At 46.3% G+C, this 18,642-nt stretch overlaps 1 protein-coding gene across 3 annotated transcripts in view; it reads left to right on the top strand.

The window, feature by feature from the left end:
* SPATS2 (spermatogenesis associated serine rich 2) overlaps positions 1-18,642 on the top strand; it is a 433,271-nt gene that overhangs the window by 335,917 nt on the left and 78,712 nt on the right. For all 3 annotated transcript variants that reach the window (XM_086964068.1, XM_086964076.1, XM_086964057.1), the window contains one exon: positions 15,632-15,690. In XM_086964068.1, coding sequence (XP_086820194.1) covers positions 15,632-15,690 — 59 coding nt within the window. The remainder of the gene's footprint in view (positions 1-15,631; positions 15,691-18,642) is intronic.

Raw genomic sequence — 18,642 nt, 5'->3', positions numbered from 1 at the left:
AGAGGACACACTTCAAACTAAATGCCTCAGTGAAAATATAAACCTACTGTCTCATGTTTCAGTGAGAGGATGACTTAAACCGGACTCCTTTGTGAGATGCAACTTTAATGCATTGCTGGGGGGGTGCACGAGGGAAATGGCCGCCACGGAGTGAGGCTCCCGCAGACCGACAAAAGAATCCTTCATTTATCCTGCTCATCGTTAATGTCAATATACAAGCGTGGGTGCTGATCCGCAGTCTTCAGAGAGGTCTCGGTGCTGAGAATCGAGCCAGAGGTAGCAGCTGGTGCGAGCGAGGAGCGGGAGAAGTGAGAGCCGCTGATACACTTGGGCGCTCCTGGAGCTGCTAGCCGGCTTGGCGGGACACGAGAAGCCCGGCATTCCCACGAAGCAGCTGGGCCGAGACGGAAGGTCTGCGGACGGACTTGTGGAGCACCCGATCACCGCACGGACACTGTACGGCACACCCTGTGGGCTTAATACACAGTGAGTGGAGCGGGGGCAGGGAGCTGGCTGCAGAAAATCATTTTGTAGAGCCTTAAGTGAAGAGAGGAGCGTCCAGCTACTATGAGAACGGCCATCTTAGATGCAGACACGAGAGGAATCTTGGCTGTACCTGTAATCCTGACAGCGGCACGGCGCTGTGTGCTCAGCTAGATACTGCCCAACTCGCTGTGTGGGGAGATCGGGGGCAGCTGCAGTTACCCCTTATGTGCAAGTAATCACTGGGAAGCCTACCAAAGCGCGCGAGGCCACAAGCATCCCTCACACACCGGCACATGAGCGCCTGCAGAGCCAGAAGACACACGACCACGTTTCTCCGAGGCGAGGCAGGAATGCCTCTGAGAAACCAGTGTCTTTTTGCGATTCGGGGGCGTGGTTTTCGTTCTCTCCCCTTCCCATTGGCTGGAAGGTAAAATTCCAGCCAATGGGAAGAGGAGAGAAAGAAAACAAGAAAGAACCTTAAAAAAACGAGCCCGAATCCGAAAAAGACGGGGCTTGGACCGAGTGACGCCCCTCTCCTCCAATGGCTGGCCAGCATTTACTATGCCAGCCAATGGAGAAGAGGGGCGGGTTCCAAGCCCCCTCTAAGAAACATTAAATCTTCGGGCTCCGCCCACACTGCTTACAGCAGTGCGACGGAGTCCTCGACCTAAAAAGTCTAAGATGTGGTGCACTAACTGTGCACCAAAGAAAGGTTGGCGCATAGTCAGTACAGTACAGATGGCCCCCAGAGACACCCAGTTGCCCTCTTAAGGTGTTCTTTTCTTAATAGAGAGACCAGTTCTTCTGCCTTGAAAGGACGGAGGTGCAGGTTAAACTTATGGCTATGTGTTTCACTAAATCGTTCGCATCCCCGCATGCTCAAACTTGCAGAGTTTGTGTGTGCGTAGAGGACAGTGGTTTATTTTTTGGAATCAGATTTCATTTAGATCTACACTGTGTGCACCACAGCACAGACACAGGCAGTCAGATGTGTAATTCATGTCCAACATTTTTCTTTCTCTTCAAATGGGTTAGAGGTAGTCCATGCTGGCACCGGGCCACATTGGATAGCCCAGAATCCTGTCGGTTGCATGGATTTCAGCAAGTTTTCTAATGTAAACATGAATAATATGCCTAAACAATCAGTTTCCTCTATCTTTCCATGGGGGGTGGCTGCAACATTTTGCCCTGGGGCCGCTGGTGCCTAGGAAACCCTGCCAACCCTCCGCATTTCTGAAAGGTAGAGACACATGGGTATCTAAAGTGATGTTGCATGCATGGCTACCATCATTCTTTTTTGTTGTTGCCTAGAATGCCCGCTAAAGTATGGCTCAAAAGATTTTTTAAATCCCATTTTTGTGTCCAATCTCTGGTTCTTCCAGCCAATGGCTTTCCCACTTTTCTCCTGATAAAAAACACAGCCCCATGCATGGGTGAACCTAAGGCACGTCATAGGAATGGACCAAAACTGTAACCTTGTGAAGATGACATTGACTTCACTTTCCAAGTATTAACTGTTTCTTGCCCCGTGCGACAAGCCCACCCATACAAGTAAGGTACAATTTTTAGGTTGCAGCCTACCAGACAGTACAGCGGTTTGCTAAAGACATGTTGAGGACTTTAAGAAAGTTGAACTAGGAATGCATTCCTCACGTTGATATCCATTGGCTTTGTGGCTATTATCTCTCATTTTTAGGTCGAGCGACCTATCTCAATGCGCATGCACATTGAGCGGGAGCTCGATATATAGGGGCTTAAACAGAGCTTACCGAGATCAGGCGATTCCCAGGCGATTTCTTGCAGTGCATGTGAAAGCACGTGCACAATGCCACCAGCCGCTTGCCTCGCATTACCACATCAAAGGCGGCCGCGTCTCAGGCCCCTGCTGCTTCACACCCTCATGCCGCTCTCCCCGCTCCGCCCCCTCCCCTGCCCGCCGTGTCGCATTTCTCCTCCCCCCTCCCCACAGCAATGCCCTCCGCCGGCCGTACTGTCACTTTGACGGCCGCAGGCCGTCTCTCGTTTTTCTCCTTGTTTCGCTCTGTCCCTCATACTTCTTTTGCTCCCTTCTAAATACTCCAACCATCATCCGTAGGTCTCTGGTGGTATGCAGCCACTGTAGCTTCACCCCATGAGGCCTCTTCGTAAAGGAGGAAGTTAAACGCTCATCAGTTCATCCACATTTTAAGAATGTAAGCGCCATTTATGTCCAGAGTGTGCGATCGTTAGCTAGGAGCATTCTGTCAATTTTCTTTTTTTACCCGCTCCGCCCCCTCCCCTGCCCGGGACTCTCCTGTATATTTGGGTTCGTGTTTCTTAAAAGATGCTCAGTATGACAGGTTTCCCTCCCCTTTTTATACTTTTTGGCTTCAACATTTGCATTTTTAATTTACCATAATATGAACACCAACATAGCACAGGAATTGCAAGATGGCATTAAATGTACTTGCATGTTTCTATAACCATGAGTACAAATATGACCGACAGACCAATCTAGACACAACTTTAATCAATGAGTGTACACATACAAGCAGACTTTTTAACTTCAGTTCAGTCTCGCTTAAGCCACTTCACCGGGGCACCCATTCGTCTGACGATGCTTCCTCTACCCCCGCCCCCAACCGCCACTCGACCGACCCGCCCCATCTCTCATGTGTTCATTCACTTCAACAAGCTGCTCGGCAGCCCCCCACTTGAAGAAAATTCCTCAAAAGGGACATTTATATTCCAGGTTTGCCGTGTATTTATGTGCATAAGCGCAAGTACCCCCACCTTGAGACGACTCCGAGGGGCCTAATTAATTTGTGCGCACATATCTCCTACCGACTGCCTACGGCGCATGATTGAGACTTGCAGTTACAGGGGCCAGTAAACAACATGCACGTTGGCTAGCAGATTATAGCTGTAGTTCTGCATATATTTCAGGCCCGGGACATGGGCCGTATTCTAGTAATGCTCTTTACTTTTATTGGAAGGTTGGGGTGTGGAGGTGAGGTGCTCTGACAGGCGTCTTTCCTGAACTACAGGGAACTTCTACCCATCACGACACAACTTTTGCTGACTCTTTAAGTCCAGGCTCAGGCAACAGGGGCAGGATCATTACCTACGAGCATCTGGGTTGAATTACCGTAGCTCACTACGACCTGGCTCAACTATTTCATTATTTATAGGCTCTGCTAAAGACATTTAACAATTTCTGAGAGGAATTGCAAGATGGCATTAAATGTACTTGCATGTTTCTTTAACCAAGAGTACAAATATGACCGACAGACCAATCTAGACGCAACTTTAATCAATGAGTGTACACATACAAGCAGACTTTTTCAACTTCAGTTCAGTCTCGCTTAAGCCACTTCACCGGGGCACCCATTCGTCTGACGATGCTTCCTCTACCCCCGCACCCAACCGCCACTCGACCGACTCGCCCCATCTCTCATGTGTTCATTCACTCCAACAAGCTGCTCGGCAGCCCCCCACTTGAAGAAAATTCCTCAAAAAGGATATTTATATTCCAGGTTTGCCGCTGGGGTTGCAGAATTAATTACATATTTTTCATAACTAGGGAAGCTAGAGAGGCTGTCAGAAAAGTATGCTAAAAGCTGCACTTTCAACCCTATGTATTTATGTGCATAAGCGCAAGTACCCCCACCTTGAGACGACTCCGAGGGGCCTAATTAATTTGTGCGCACATATCTCCTACCGACTGCCTACGGCGCATGATTGAGACTTGCAGTTACAGGGGCCAGTAAACAACATGCACGTTGGCTAGCAGATTATAGCTGTAGTTCTGCATATATTTCAGGCCCGGGACATGGGCCGTATTCTTGTAATGCTCTTTACTTTTATTGGAAGGTTGGGGTGTGGAGGTGAGGTGCTCTGACAGGCGTCTTTCCTGAACAACAGGAAACTCATACCTACATCCACCACATCCACCACCACCACCACCACATCCACCACCACCACCACCACCACACCCACCACCACTACATCCACCACCACATCCACCACAACCACCACCCCATCCACAACCACCACCGCATCCACCACCACCACCGCAACCACCATCACCACATCCACCACCACCGCATCCACCGCATCCTCCACCACATCCACCATCACCACCACATCCACCATCACATCCACCACCACATCCACCACCACCACCACATCCACCATCACCTCCACATCCACCATGACATCCACCACCACCATATCCACCACCACCGCATCCACCACCACCACCACACCCACCACCACTACATCCACCACCACATCCACTACAACCACCACTACCACCACCACCGCATCCACCACCGCATCCACCACATCATCCACCACATCCACCGCATCCACCCCCACCACATCCACCGCATCCACCACCGCATCCACCACCACATCCACCATCACCACCACATCCACCATCACCACCACATCCACCATCACCACCACATCCACCATCACCACCACATCCACCACCACCATCACATCCACCACCACATCCACCACCACATCCACCACTGTCACATCCACCACCGCCACATCCACCACCACCACCACATCCACCACCACCACCACATCCACCACCACCACATCCACCACCACCGCATCCACCACCACCACATCCACCACCACTTCCACCACCATCACATCCACCACCACACCCACCACCACTACATCCACCACCACATCCACCACAACCACCACCCCATCCACCACCACCACCGCATCCCCACCACCACCGCATCCACCATCACCACATCCACTGAACATAATCTTCACAAAAGTTATTTACAAACGTTTAAGCTATTGCCATTATAAATTACAATAACTTTTATTTAAGTATTAATTATTTACTAAATTAAAAGCCATTGTTATTTGTAATATCAATACATCCAAGTCACGTAAATACAACACACATTGCATTACAAATGCTATACTACCACCACCGCATCCACCACCACCACCACCGCATCCACCATCACCACATCCACTGAACATAATCTTCACAAAAGTTATTTACAAACGTTTAAGCTATTGCCATTATAAATTCCAATAACTTTTATTTAAGTATTAATTATTTACAAAAGTAAAAGCCATTGTTATTTGTAATATCAATACATCTAAGTCACGTAAATACAACACACATTGCATTACAAATGCTATAGGTGTCACATTTGCAAAACTTAAAACTATTGACGTAACTGACAAAGCTATTAATTTTGCTACTTTCAAAACCAACACATAAATAAAAAAAGTGTCATTTACAATACCAATAGCTCAAACTTTCCTAATGCGAGACCTATTGCTTTTCCAATGCTTGTTTGGCTTTCTCTTTGTGGTCATTATTTGCTTTAGGCTCTCCAGGTTCCGTTTGCCCCTCCTGTTGCCTAACTGTGTTTACTGAATTTTTCCACTAACCCCTTTCTGTAAAAAGGCCTTTAAATCTTGTTCTTATCTTGCCACATTTGCTATACGTTCAAAGACCAAGGTCAAATGTCAGGCGCTGTCTTCCGAGGGTGCTTGCTTACTTTTCTTTCTTCGACTTTAAAGTGAGAGGATTTATGTGACAACCTTGCTGGACACTTGGGGGTAGGAAAGAGATTTTTTCTAGCTCACAACATCATTTAAATGAACTGTGTAAGTATTTCAGAATATATCAGACTTAGGAACATAAATGAAGCACTTTTTTTGTTATTTCCGAAGTGTGTTGGAGACAAATACTTTAATATGATCAAAACAAATCATTACACTATGTTATGCAATTGCCACACGTTTTCGTTTGTGCACTGTATAGCTATAGTAGTACAACTATATGTCTGTACAAATGTATATGTCATTTAAATTGAAAATATGTTGTCTGTAATGGCAGTGCGCTACCATCATACCATGCATACTCCGCTCTACGCCCCTCCACTCTGCTTTGTACCACTCCACAGCACTGCTCTGCACTCTACTCTGCATCACTCCACTTTATAACTCTCTACGCCACTGCACTCTGCACCAATCCACTCTACCCTACTCCACTCTTTGCCACTTCATGCTACATCTCTCCACTCTCCCCCCGCACCACTCTACTCTATGCCAATGCTTTCTTTGCCGCTGCACTCCACACTACTCCATTCTAGGCCACACCCATCTACTCTGCACAGCTCCATTCTAAGCCACTCTGCAACACTACACACTCTGCCAAATACACTCTACACCAATGCACTTTATTCTGTAACACTCAACTTCATGCCCCTGCACTCTATGCCAATCCACTGTACGTCACTTTAATCTACTATGCACTGCTGTACTCTATGCCATTACACTCTGTGCCACTCTACGCTACTGCCATCTACTCTACTCTGTACCACTTCATGCATCTCTACACCACTACACTTTATACCACTCAACTTTACTCTGCACTCTACACCACTGCACTCTACGGCAGTGCACTCGGCGCCCCTGCACTCTACTATGCACCACTTCTAATCTACTCCATTACATTCCACAATACTGCATTGTATGTAGCTGAATCAATGCCACTGCACTCTAAGCCACTATACTCTGCTGCACTCTACTCTACTCTATGCCACTCCAGTGTATGTCACTCTATGCCACTCCACAACACTCTCTGCCACTCCACCCCACAACACTCTACTCTTCGCCATTCCACTAAATGACGCAACATGCAACTCTCCTCTACCCCACTAACTTTTAGCCACGCTGGTGTACAAAATGGCTAAAGCACATTGGCAAAGCCAATAATTCTTGCAAAGGCAAGACCTATGGACTTTGCCAACGCTTGTTATCAGTTGAGGTAACCCTGGAGGTATAGAACTTTTCTCAATCCCCACAGAGTCTGAAACCTTCCAAAAGCTACCCAAATCTCCAGAAAGACTGAAATTCAAATGAAAAATCTTGTTATTTCCACAATGCATTTAGAGGCCTTTCTTGTCACTGGTGATAGGCCCACACACAAGTGGGTACCTATTTATTTGGAGATGTGTGGGAACACTAGATTATATAGATCTTCTGAGATTTCAAAACTTCCCCTCACTGAAACTTGAGAAAATGTTGTGATTTTAGTCAAAGGTTGAAGTTTGCTGGGTGTTCTGGATAAGAACAAGCTGTGGGATCCACTAAAGACACACCATCCTTGGCTGGCCGGGTGTCTAATTCTCAAAGTCTACTTCAGACAGGTTTCCCTGGGGGCCACCCCACTGTGTGCCTAAGTACTGCTGCTACCCACATCTCCAGAAAGATTGAAGTTCAGTGGAAAAATCTTGATGTTTCCACAATGCATTTAGGGGCCTTTCCTACCATTGGAGACAGGCCCACCCACACAAGTGGGGTGCCATTTTAATTGGGAGCAGTGTGGGAATACTGAATGGTATGACTTTTGTCCATCCTCATATCCAAAACTTTTTCTCTAGAAACATGAAAAAACTCTGTCTTTTTGGCCAAAGTTTGATGTTTGCAGGATGCCGTGACTAAGAAAAAGTTGCTGGATCCATACAAGCCACACCACCCTGGACTGACCTGGGTATCTAGATTTAAGAAAGTCTGGGGTTGATAGGTTTCCCTGGCTGACACCCCACCCTGCGTTAAAATATTGCTGCTACCCCCATCTCCAGAAAGATTGAAATTCAATTGAAAATCGTAATATTTCCATAATGCATTTTCGGGCCTTTCTTGTCGCTGGTAATAGGCCCACAGACACAAGTAAGCAACTTTTTTTATCGATAAAGTGTGAGTACAGAATAGTAGAACATTTTGTTATTATCTATTGGATTTGTCTTCATCTTTGGCTTCCAAATGTAAGTCAGTGTTCATGGAAAAATCCATTTTGCAAACACCCTCTGATCACATGAATTTATTGGCAATTCCAAATTCGAGAGCCATGCGAATAACCTATAATACTGATCTCAGATTCTTGGGGCAATTGCAAATTCTTCCTTCAGTTTTTTTAAACCAGATTTTACTGCATTTTTGTCAATTGAATGGTCAAACATATACATAAGGATTATTATCGTCCTTCTCAACAATCTGTTATGGCTCTAACTACTACAAGTTACATTATGAATCTTTTTGCTTATATCTAAAGTAATCATTTCCTTAATAAACCCCCCCCCGCCCCCTCCCGTTCCCCTCTACAAGTCGCATCCACGATTTAGTTGCATGTGTTGACAAGCCTCGGACCATCCTTCGGCCACCTTACGCCTCGCTTCAACTCCTTTTGATAACTTCAGGGTGCTCACGTTTTTCTTATTTGTTTTTACTCATCTAGGTCCCCCATCCCTATTCCCCACCCCCCAGCCTTGGAGTGCTGGGCTCCCCGGTGGGGATTGTATCAATGGCGAAGATTTGCCTGAAACTGGCTCCAGGTCACTCATGCCATCTACCAGTGCTTCCCAGACCCTGGCCCTTTTAACTGTGCCTATCCCCTTATGTGCAATCCTTAGTAGCACTCTACTCTCGCATCCCACCCAGGTTTCTATTTCTTTTCTCCACCCTGCAGTACAACCCCCCCCCCCACCCCAGGTGCCTTGCAACGCCTTGTTATTTCCCGTTTGGCTAGGATAGGAGCCTGGTCCTGGAATCTGTTGGTGACCCTCGTGGGAGAACAGACTAAGGAGGTAATGAGCCGGTGCGCAGGGAACCACTCGTTCAGTTACTTTCGCCACTTCTGACGTGACCTCTTGCCAATAAGTGTGTAATGTTGGGTATTCCCAAAATATGTGCAGCATTCTCACCCCAAGTTCCCCACAGCGTGGGCACCCTATGTCCTCCATGTGGAAGTATCAGTTGATGCGCTCTGGGGTGTGATATGCCCGATGGAGAACATAGAAATTAATTAATTTGAATCAGGCATTTCTCAAGATCTTTGAGTTCCTGGCTTAGGTGTTCTCCCAATCCTCATCTTCCATAGGGATGCCCAGGTACGTTGCTCATTGGTCCCTCAGTGTTGTCAGGGGATTTAAGGAGTCTTTGCCAATCGCTCTATATAGGCATATGACTGCCTTGATTCTTCCTCCTGTCAGTGCCTATATATCGATAAGTGGAGTGTTTAGGTTCTGAGGGGTCCCTCCCCAAATGTCGTCTGCTGGCCGTTGTTATTGATCTGTAGAACAGAAAGTGGCCCTGGGGATGCCCCAGTCTGCCTGACACTTTTAGAACGGTAGAATCTTCCCTTCCCTGTACAGGTCCCCCAGCTTAGTCGCTCCTGTCTGTATCCAGTCCTCTAGGCCCCTCCACTCCCCTGTGCGGCAGAATGCGTACCATCGTCAGTGGGAGGTCTGGCGAGTAAGGGACTCGGCTGTGTATCTTCTAGAGACATCTTCCTCAGAAACGCCGTATTATCTGTAGCTCACTTAAGCCCTCCTGTGGCATCCCAACATTTTTCGATAGTATCTGCAATAGCGCGTCAAGCTCAGGGACAAATGACCCTTCCCTGTGTCTGTCTTCCCGCTGTAGTTGTCCTGCAAGGTAACATGATTCAAAGTCGGGGACTGAGAGTACTCCCTTTTCCTGGCGGGAATTTCAGTGTCGCTAGGACACCCACTGACGCCCGCCCCCAGATAAAGGACACCATAAGGGAGTCTAGCTCGGTTAACCGTGTTCACTTTATCCATAATAGGCAGTGTTGTGAAGTACAGTGTCCACGGTAGAGCCACCATTTTTAGGCGCGCTGCCCTACCTGGAACTGATAGGGGGAAGAGTCCCTCAAAAGGTCATGCTGGCTTTTAGGGACCTTGTAATAGCCCCTACATTTCCTTCCTGGAGGTCCGGGGGACAGTGGTAGATTTTGACTCCTAGGTATCCTAGACAGCAGGGTTCCCTCACAAGATCGCCCAATCCGCCCGGTGAGTCCCTACCCTCCATCAGTGGGAAGAGCCGAGATTGCTGCAAATTTACTTTAAGCCAAGATAGCGCCTCAAATTCAGTTATCTTTTCTCTGGCGCCCTGCAGTCCTCGTCCCAGATTGTCCAGGAACAATAATAGATCGAAAGCATACAGCGCAATGTGATGGGTATATGCCCCTAGCTGCAGGCCATAATATCTATTGCTTGTCTGAGCAAGGCATGCCAGTGGCTTCATGGCCAAGGCGAACAGCAAGGGTGAAAGGGGGCACCCCTGTTGCGTCCCCTCTCTCCACCCTGTACTGCTGTGATATTGTGCAGCCTGTTCGAACCCTAGCCAAGGGGTCTGTATAAAGTAGCTTGACCCCTAACAGGAAGCCCAGCCCATCTACATACGTTCCATGACCGCTTATAAGAACCCCCACTAAAGGCTATTGAAGGCCTTTTCTATGTCAGTCACGAAGACAGCTCCCTCTCCTCCCCCGCGCCCACTCGCCTCCATTATGGACAGCAATTTCATATATTTAGGGTAGTGTTGCAGCCCAGAATGAACCATGCCTAGTCTTGGTGGACAAGGGCGGTCATAAATGGGAGAAGCCTCGTTGCTAGGATCTTGCTCAGTATTTTAAGCATAGTGAAGGGTCTGTAAGCTTTGCAGTCCAGGGGTGATGTACCCAGTTTGAGTAGGGGGACTGCTAGTGCTTTCCGCGTGTTATGGGGGAGAGTGCCCTCTTCCCCTGCCTCATACATCCTCACTAGTCTTGGGGCCAGCTCCTTTACTTAGAAGGCATAAAACTCTGCAGGGAAAACATCCGTTCCCAGAGTTTTACCCTTGGCAAGCCCCTTAATGGCCACCCTCAATTCTTGTACGGTAATCTGCCCTAGCGTCTACGCATTTTCTTTTGTCAGGGTGGAGAGGGGGATCAGAGCAAGGTAAGTCCACCATCTCCCTCACCCCGTCCCTCCACGCTCTTGTATAATGCTGCATAAGACTCCAAGAACCTCCCATTTATCTCTTCCTGTCTATAGAGGCAGGTCCAGCATGATCTTTGCTATAGGTGTGCCCCTACAGGTCGGGTTGGCCAGCCAAGCTAATTAGGAGCCTTTCCTATCCCTTTCTGCATAGGTTTGCTCCATGTATTTTTTGTAATCAAAGCACCTCAACCATTCATCTTAGGCGGCCACCCTCTCCTTAGCGTTCAGGAGCTCCTGCCGTAGCTCCAGGCGTCCGGTCCTCAGTCTCTCTAATGTCCGTAGTTCTTGGACCGCCTTCTCCATAATCTTTATTTTTCCTTCGTACTCCTTTTTCTTTTTTTTTTAAGTTCATACATTTTTTATTGGGAGTTTAAGAGATGATCAGCATGTAAACAATCATAAGTGCAAAGTAATATTACATGTAAGAAACAAGAAAACAAAAGGAGGTGAAATCAAGGAAACCAGTAAGGGGTACAAAAATTACATAAAATTACAATATACAAGTGACATGCAAGAAATCATATAAGGAATGGAATACAATATCGTTGCAACATTACATTGGTGTGAAAGTAAAACAACAAGCAGGACTACAGGATATATATGAGCGTAAGCAGCCGTACATTAAGAACACAAGTGTAAAAGGAGGTCATGGTGGTTTGTGTAAATCAAAGTATTCATCCAGGGAAGTCAAGATTTTCCTATGTGGGGGGCACCAGGGGGTGGAGGCAAGGGCTAAATTATCGGCTCCTCTGAGATTTGAGACCCAATTGAGCCAGTGGGGGAAGGAGGCTTTAGCAGTGTCCTTCCAGTTGTTTAATATGATCTTAACAGCCGCCGTCAGTAGAAGGTCAAGAAGGGCTTTGTCATTTTCATTGAGTGTGTTGGTTTTGGCAAACCCCACCACGAGGGTCGAGAATTCTCTTGGAAGTGAAACGTGTAAGACTTTGGTGACAAAATCAAAGATTCTGTCCCAGTAGGAGGTGACACATGGGCATGTAAGAATTAGGTGTTCGAGATCCCCGCTTTCTACTTTGCAATTCCAACAGATGTCATCTTCCCTAATGTTGTGCAGGAATAGTCTCTTAGGCGTCCAGAAGGCTTTATGGAGAAGCCAGAACTTAGTTTGGGACAAAGTGGGTCTAATTTTGTGGTGTGTGGTGGATTCCCAAGTTCTGGCCCACTCTATGTCAGAAGTTGGTGTTGACGAGTAAGAGTCCCAGAACACCCTCAGAGAGTCAGTCAAGGTGGAAACTTGTGGGCGGATTAATTTGTAGATTCTCGAAGCTTGATGGCCGAGTCTGTTGAGTGTATGGAGAAAGTCGGGGAGGGAGGGGATACGATCACTTAGGTCTGCCTTTGTGAGTGCCACTTTGATGTTTAGAAAGTTATAGAATTCCATGTGTTGGAGTTGATATCTGGCTTGTATTGCGCTAAAAGGGAGCGGTGACGAGCCCTCATAGAGTTGGTGCGGAAAGTGTATCCATTTGGCTATCCATGAGGCGAGGTGTAGTGGTTTCCCCTTGTATGTTAGTGTGTTGTTCTGCCATAGTGATTCCCATCTAGACTCCCGGAACTGGTTTGGCAGATGTTTGCTCACTTGGAGTAAGGCCGTTTTGGTATTTTTAAAAATGGGGCAGGAGCCTAGGGTTGGGTTAATTTTAATGGTGAGAAGAGTGGCGGGATCAAGGACTTGGGGGTGGGATTTTTCCACAGACAACCACACCGGGGTGTAGTCCGACTGTGGCGTTAGCCAATATGAGCCTTGTTTGGCTAGGAAGGCGGTTTGATATAGTTTAAAGTCCGCCAGATTAACGCCTCCTAGGTTTTTATCCAAACGTAGCTTTTTAGGCTAATCCTGGCTTTTTTGCCTTGCCAGAGGAAAGAGGAAATCAATTTGTCCAGCTTGTTGTGGAATTCTTTGGAAAGGACGAGGGGTAGCATCGTGCTAAGATAGTTGACTAAGGGGGACACCATCATTTTTATGGTCTCTACACTGCCCCACCAGGTGATGAACCGGGGAGACCAACCTTCGAATAGGCGTTTAATTTTGGTAAGGGTAGTGGATTCATTATGTCTAAGTGTGCCTAGAAGAGAGTCGGTAAACTCCAGTCCCAGGTATTTAATAGCTTCCGTTTGCCACGTTAGTCCGGAGTCTCCTAGGACCTCCTTGTTGGTGTGGACATTTAGAGGCTTGACTTCGGACTTATCTCGATTTAATTTATATCCCGAGAGTGCTGAGTATTTCCCGATGGAGGACATGGGTCCAGAGATAGAATTAGCGGGGTCTTCTGTAGCGATTAAGATCTCATCAGCGTAGGCTGCTAATTTTACCCGAGTGGGACCGAAGGAGACACCAGCTATTTCTTTGTTGCGCATTATGTCAGTTAAAAGGGGTTCAAGGGCTGGGAGGAAAAGTGCAGGCGAGAGTGGGCAGCCTTGCCTGGTGCCCTGGTAGAGTCTGAACGAGCTGGAGAGGGTACCATTAATTGCTATTCTGGCTGACGGGGAGGAGCAAAGGGCCATCACCATTTTAAAGAAGGATTGACCAAGGTTGAAACTGTGCATACATTGTTGGAGGAAAGACCATGAGACCTTATCGAAGGCCTTTTCTGCGTCCAAGGTTATCGCTACCAAAGGGGAGGTAGAGGTCTTAGCTTTTTCTAATAAGTGACACAATAATCTAGTGTTGTCATTTGACATTCGATGTTTTAGGAAGCCAACCTGTGCTGGACCAATCATTTTGGGAAGGAGAGTATTTAATCTATTCGCTAAAATTTTGGCATAAATCTTGCAGTCAAGATTTATCAAAGATATGGGGCGGTAATTCTTGGTGAGGAGAGGATCTTTACCCTCTTTGGGGATGACTATGATTGTGGCTTCACTCATCGAGGGGGAAACGCTACCACTGATCGCTGTAGAGTTAAAATGGGAGTGGAGCGCGGGGTTGAGTTGGTTCATAAGATGTTACCTAGTGAATTGCTGCATCGTCGGTACACATTGAAACATCATTGGAAGTTGCAGCTCGGCCGAGGGTTCTGGGTACTGCATGTGTTTGGACACTGGGGCCAAAGAAACATGCATGAAAATATTGACTCCTACTTCTGTTTTCTTTCTCTTTTCTTTCATTAGTTTTTGATTTCAGTGGTTAGTTTCTTTGGGATAACCAGGCGTAATCTACACCAGTGACCCTTTGCATTAATTTCGATTAGTCTACTTTTCAGAATTTCACTTCTTTCCAATTTCAACTGTGGATTTTGCACCTCTGTTCCCTACAAAATGAAACTAGACAAAAAAAAAAGAAATAATGACAACCACTTAACAAAATTGCGAAAACAGTTTTTGAAGAAATTTCTTTTTTGAAAACTCTGCCTGGGAAGATGGTGATCAAACCTTTCTTTGATGGCATTTTTAGAAAGAAAATACACTGTCTTGCATAGTACATTTTCCCAAAGTTCCAAAAAGTGACTTTCTGGATCCTCATGCTGGATTTTCACAAAAATGTTTCCCAGCTTACTTGGATCATTCCACAAACAGATACTAACTTCCTATTATGGAACCTTAAAGGCACTAATAAATACTGTAAGGGATTGAAAGGAGACCATGTGCCTAAGTGACGCCGCGACCCTGAAGAGTGATTTGTTACCTTCATTAGCTTAATATCAACTCCTCCTCCTCCTACCCCATAACTCAAATGAAATATTTCAACTTTTCCACTGAAAGATGGATTTACTCCCAGTATCAGTCAGCACGAAAAAGTTATTGAAGTTGGTTTTTGTGCCAAAAAGGTTGTACCAGTTTAAAGTGCTTGAGGTATGGAAATCAGAAAACTTGCAGAAGTTTGTCAGCCAAGAAGCCCTTTGTTGAGGTATGGTTGCAGGGTCATATTTCTCCATTAGGGCTGGAAAATGGCCCCACATAAGATAGATTATAATGTGTTGATATTTTATAGCATCTGAAGCATTCTGTTGAATTATAGAATCCATAAACGTGGCGTCTTTGTTGGAAACTCCTGACTGATGACCTCTTCCTGCCATTTTCTCGGGTGCTACTCAACCCCACCATGTCTTTTCTGGCTTCCCTCATTTTATCTGGTCATGCTCATGATTTCTATTATGTAATGGAATGTCTTCTAGACTGTCTTTTTGTACTGTATTGATGTGACATTTCACTTCTCTTGATGAGGGTGTGTATTGTGTTGAGTTTTGTTCTGGTCTATGCTTGTTAAAGTATCCTGCTTTAAAACATGAGTGTGTAATAGTTGACCGATAAAAAATTATTGTAAGCTATTGTATGTCATTGGAATCTTTCTGTCCTGTTGATTTCAGCCTCATGGATCGAGAAGTTGCGTTGCTGGCGGAGATGGACAAAGTAAAAGCAGAAGCTAGTAAGTAATTTTCCTGATTTCGTTTTTTAGGTCGAGTCTAGTGAATCACTCCAGACTTTCAGTAAATTTGTGCGTGTGGCTTTAGATTTTCAACACATTGTATTGGCCTTTGCGTGTGGCTTTCAAAAATGAAAGCACGCAATTGGCCAAAGGCGGGTGCATGCGCCTCCTTTTTCAGTAAATGTTTACTCCCACGGCCACCAGCTTGCAGGAGCGAGCAGTGGTGCGCAGGGTGCCATCTGTTGTGGATCATGTTTCCAATTAGCGCTGTTGCTTTCACTATCGTGGCCGCTCTTGTTTGAAAAGACTTCTCCTGCCTGCCATTTTAAATATATCATAGCAAAACATGACACATTGCCTTGGGCCAGTTTGTTTTGTCAGCTTTACAGGAGAGCTACATTGATGCGAGTACTTGCCCGCTACTTACCGGACCGTCCGGGCATTTTGTCTGCTGGCCGTCGTTGATCTTCAAACTGATGTCATTTTCCTGCAATTGTAGCACTTCCAAGTTGTCTGGGAGTGGGCAGTAATACCACAGCGTATGATTACCTCGGATTGGAGCCCTGGAAGGACTTTAGCCAATCCCAGTACTCCACACAGAATTCCAAAGTGCCAATTGGCTATGGAGTCCACACTTGCTTCTGTCTGAGCCTCCCTACACCAGTGGGCAGATGCAGCTTGCCTTGTTGGAGCGGACTGAGCCTGGTTGGTGTGTATCACCTGAGGAGTTAGTCATGAACCGGGCAGTGACAGCTTGTGTTCGGCCGTGTTAGCACATGCCGTTCTGCATTGGTGCGAAGGGAGGGCAAAAGTTCAGTGGCGAGTATAGCTGTAGGGTGATCGATGCTGCTGACGGAGTTCCCGATTTCTGGTTTTCCTGTCTTGCCACCATCGACCTAGTGACATGGCACTCATACCAGCTCTGTCTTTCCCAGTCCCCGTATTCTCCTATCGCCTGACTTTCTGTTCCGAGTCTTGCCTTTTTACTTTTTAGGGCGTACTTTCGTCATACTTCTAAAGCACCACAAGCTGTGGCGCGTTGTCCTGCAATGAACCCAAGTTAAAGGCACAGAGCCCCTATTTTTACCCCCTTCCACATACAAAACATTGCCATCAACTGACTACGATCACTGCGTCATAACCAAAATCTACAATCCAACACTGCAGCTCCATTCCAAATTCAACCATAAAACAACACTGCCAAACTGCCAACATTAGATCGCAATTATTAGAAGGTCACACACCCAAACGCCAACAAGGCTCCCCACGAGTAAATCCATTTGTGCACCCCTACTTAAAACTCCCTCCCTCCTTTACCAAACACAAAACACCGCCTGTCAACAGGTTATTCGTCAACTCTAAGCTCTGATTTCTCTTCCTTTCCTTTACAACCAATACACCATAAACTTATTGCATCACAGAACATGTAATTGTCTATTGAGCGCACTTGTATGCATGTGTCCATCATTGTGTGTATTTGTTGTACAGCTCAAAAATTTCTGGCTGGTACTCCGCCCCATCTGCCAGGATAGCTATAAACGGTACCCTATCCAACCTGTTTCGACTTCACCAGGGAACCAGACAAGGCTGTCCACTTTCCCCAGCGCTTTCCTCCTAGCCCTTGAACCCCTCCTACAGACATCAAAAATAACAAAGACATAGCGGGTGTTTCCTTCGGGGACACACAAGTAAAGTTAGCAGCGTATGCTGATAATATCTTAATTACAACAGAAGATCCTACAAATTCCATTGCTGGGCTTATGTCCTCAATTGACAAATACTCCTCTCTATCCGGCTACAAAATAAATAGAGATAAATCTGAAGTCAAACCTCTAAACATCCACACCACTAGAGAAGTTTTAGGCAACTCTGGTCTAACTTGGCAAACTGACGTGATTAAATACTTGGGGATAGAATTTACTGATGACCTCTTAAGTACCCTCAAACACAATGAGACCACAACCCTTGCCAAAATCAAACGACTGCTTGACGGTTGGTCTCCCTGATTCATCACATGGTGGGGCCGTATAGAAACCATAAAAATTATGATATCCCCCTTAGTTAACTACCTCATCACAATGCTTCCACTTATCCTTTCCAAAGAGTTCCACAGTAAATTAGACAAGCTGATTTCTTCCTTTCTCTGGCAGGGCAAGAAGGCCAGAATCAGTTTTAAAAAACTACGATTAGATAAAAGCCTAGGGGGAGTCAACTTGGCGGATTTCAAGCTATATCAAACTGCCTTTTTGGCAAAGCAAGGATCATACTGGCTAAATCCACAGACTGAGTATACCCCGGTGTGGCTTGCCGTGGAAAGATCCATCTTACATGGCCTCGACTCCTCCGCTCTCCTCACCATCAAACTTAGACCCAACCTAGGCTCGGGCCCTATCTTTAAAAACACCAAAATGGCTCTTCTCTTAGTCAGCAAACACTTACCACACCAATTCCAGAATTCAAATTGGGAGTCGCTCTGGCACAACAACGCTTTAACATATAAAGGGAAACCTCTAAACTACTCTCCTTGGATAGAAAGAGGAATACATTTCCCCCACCAACTCTCTGAAGGGACGTTACCACTCTCTTTCAGTGAATTACAGAACAGGTTCCACCTCCACCACATAGAATTCTACAACTTTCTACATATTAAAGTAGCACTAGCGAAAGCGGACCTGAAAGACATCACCCCCTCCCTCCCTGGATTCCTCACTTCACTAAACAAACTTGGCCATCAAGTTTCGAGAATATACAAACTAATTCGTCCACAATCATCCTCCCTAACCAAACCACTCCAGCTCTATTGGGATTCTTTCTCAACCACACCAACTTCAGATTCAGAGTGGGCCAGAAACTGGGAATCCACCACGCCACAAAATAAGCCCTACACTCTCACAAACCAAGTTCTGGCTGCTCCACAAAGCCTTCTGGACACCTAGGAGGCTTTTTCTACAC

Source organism: Lissotriton vulgaris, chromosome 1_1, assembly GCF_964263255.1.
Source record: "Lissotriton vulgaris chromosome 1_1, aLisVul1.2, whole genome shotgun sequence".
Taxonomy (NCBI): domain Eukaryota; kingdom Metazoa; phylum Chordata; class Amphibia; order Caudata; family Salamandridae; genus Lissotriton; species Lissotriton vulgaris.
Note: the sequence above shows the minus strand (reverse complement) of the source record. Positions and strands in the feature narration are given on the sequence as shown.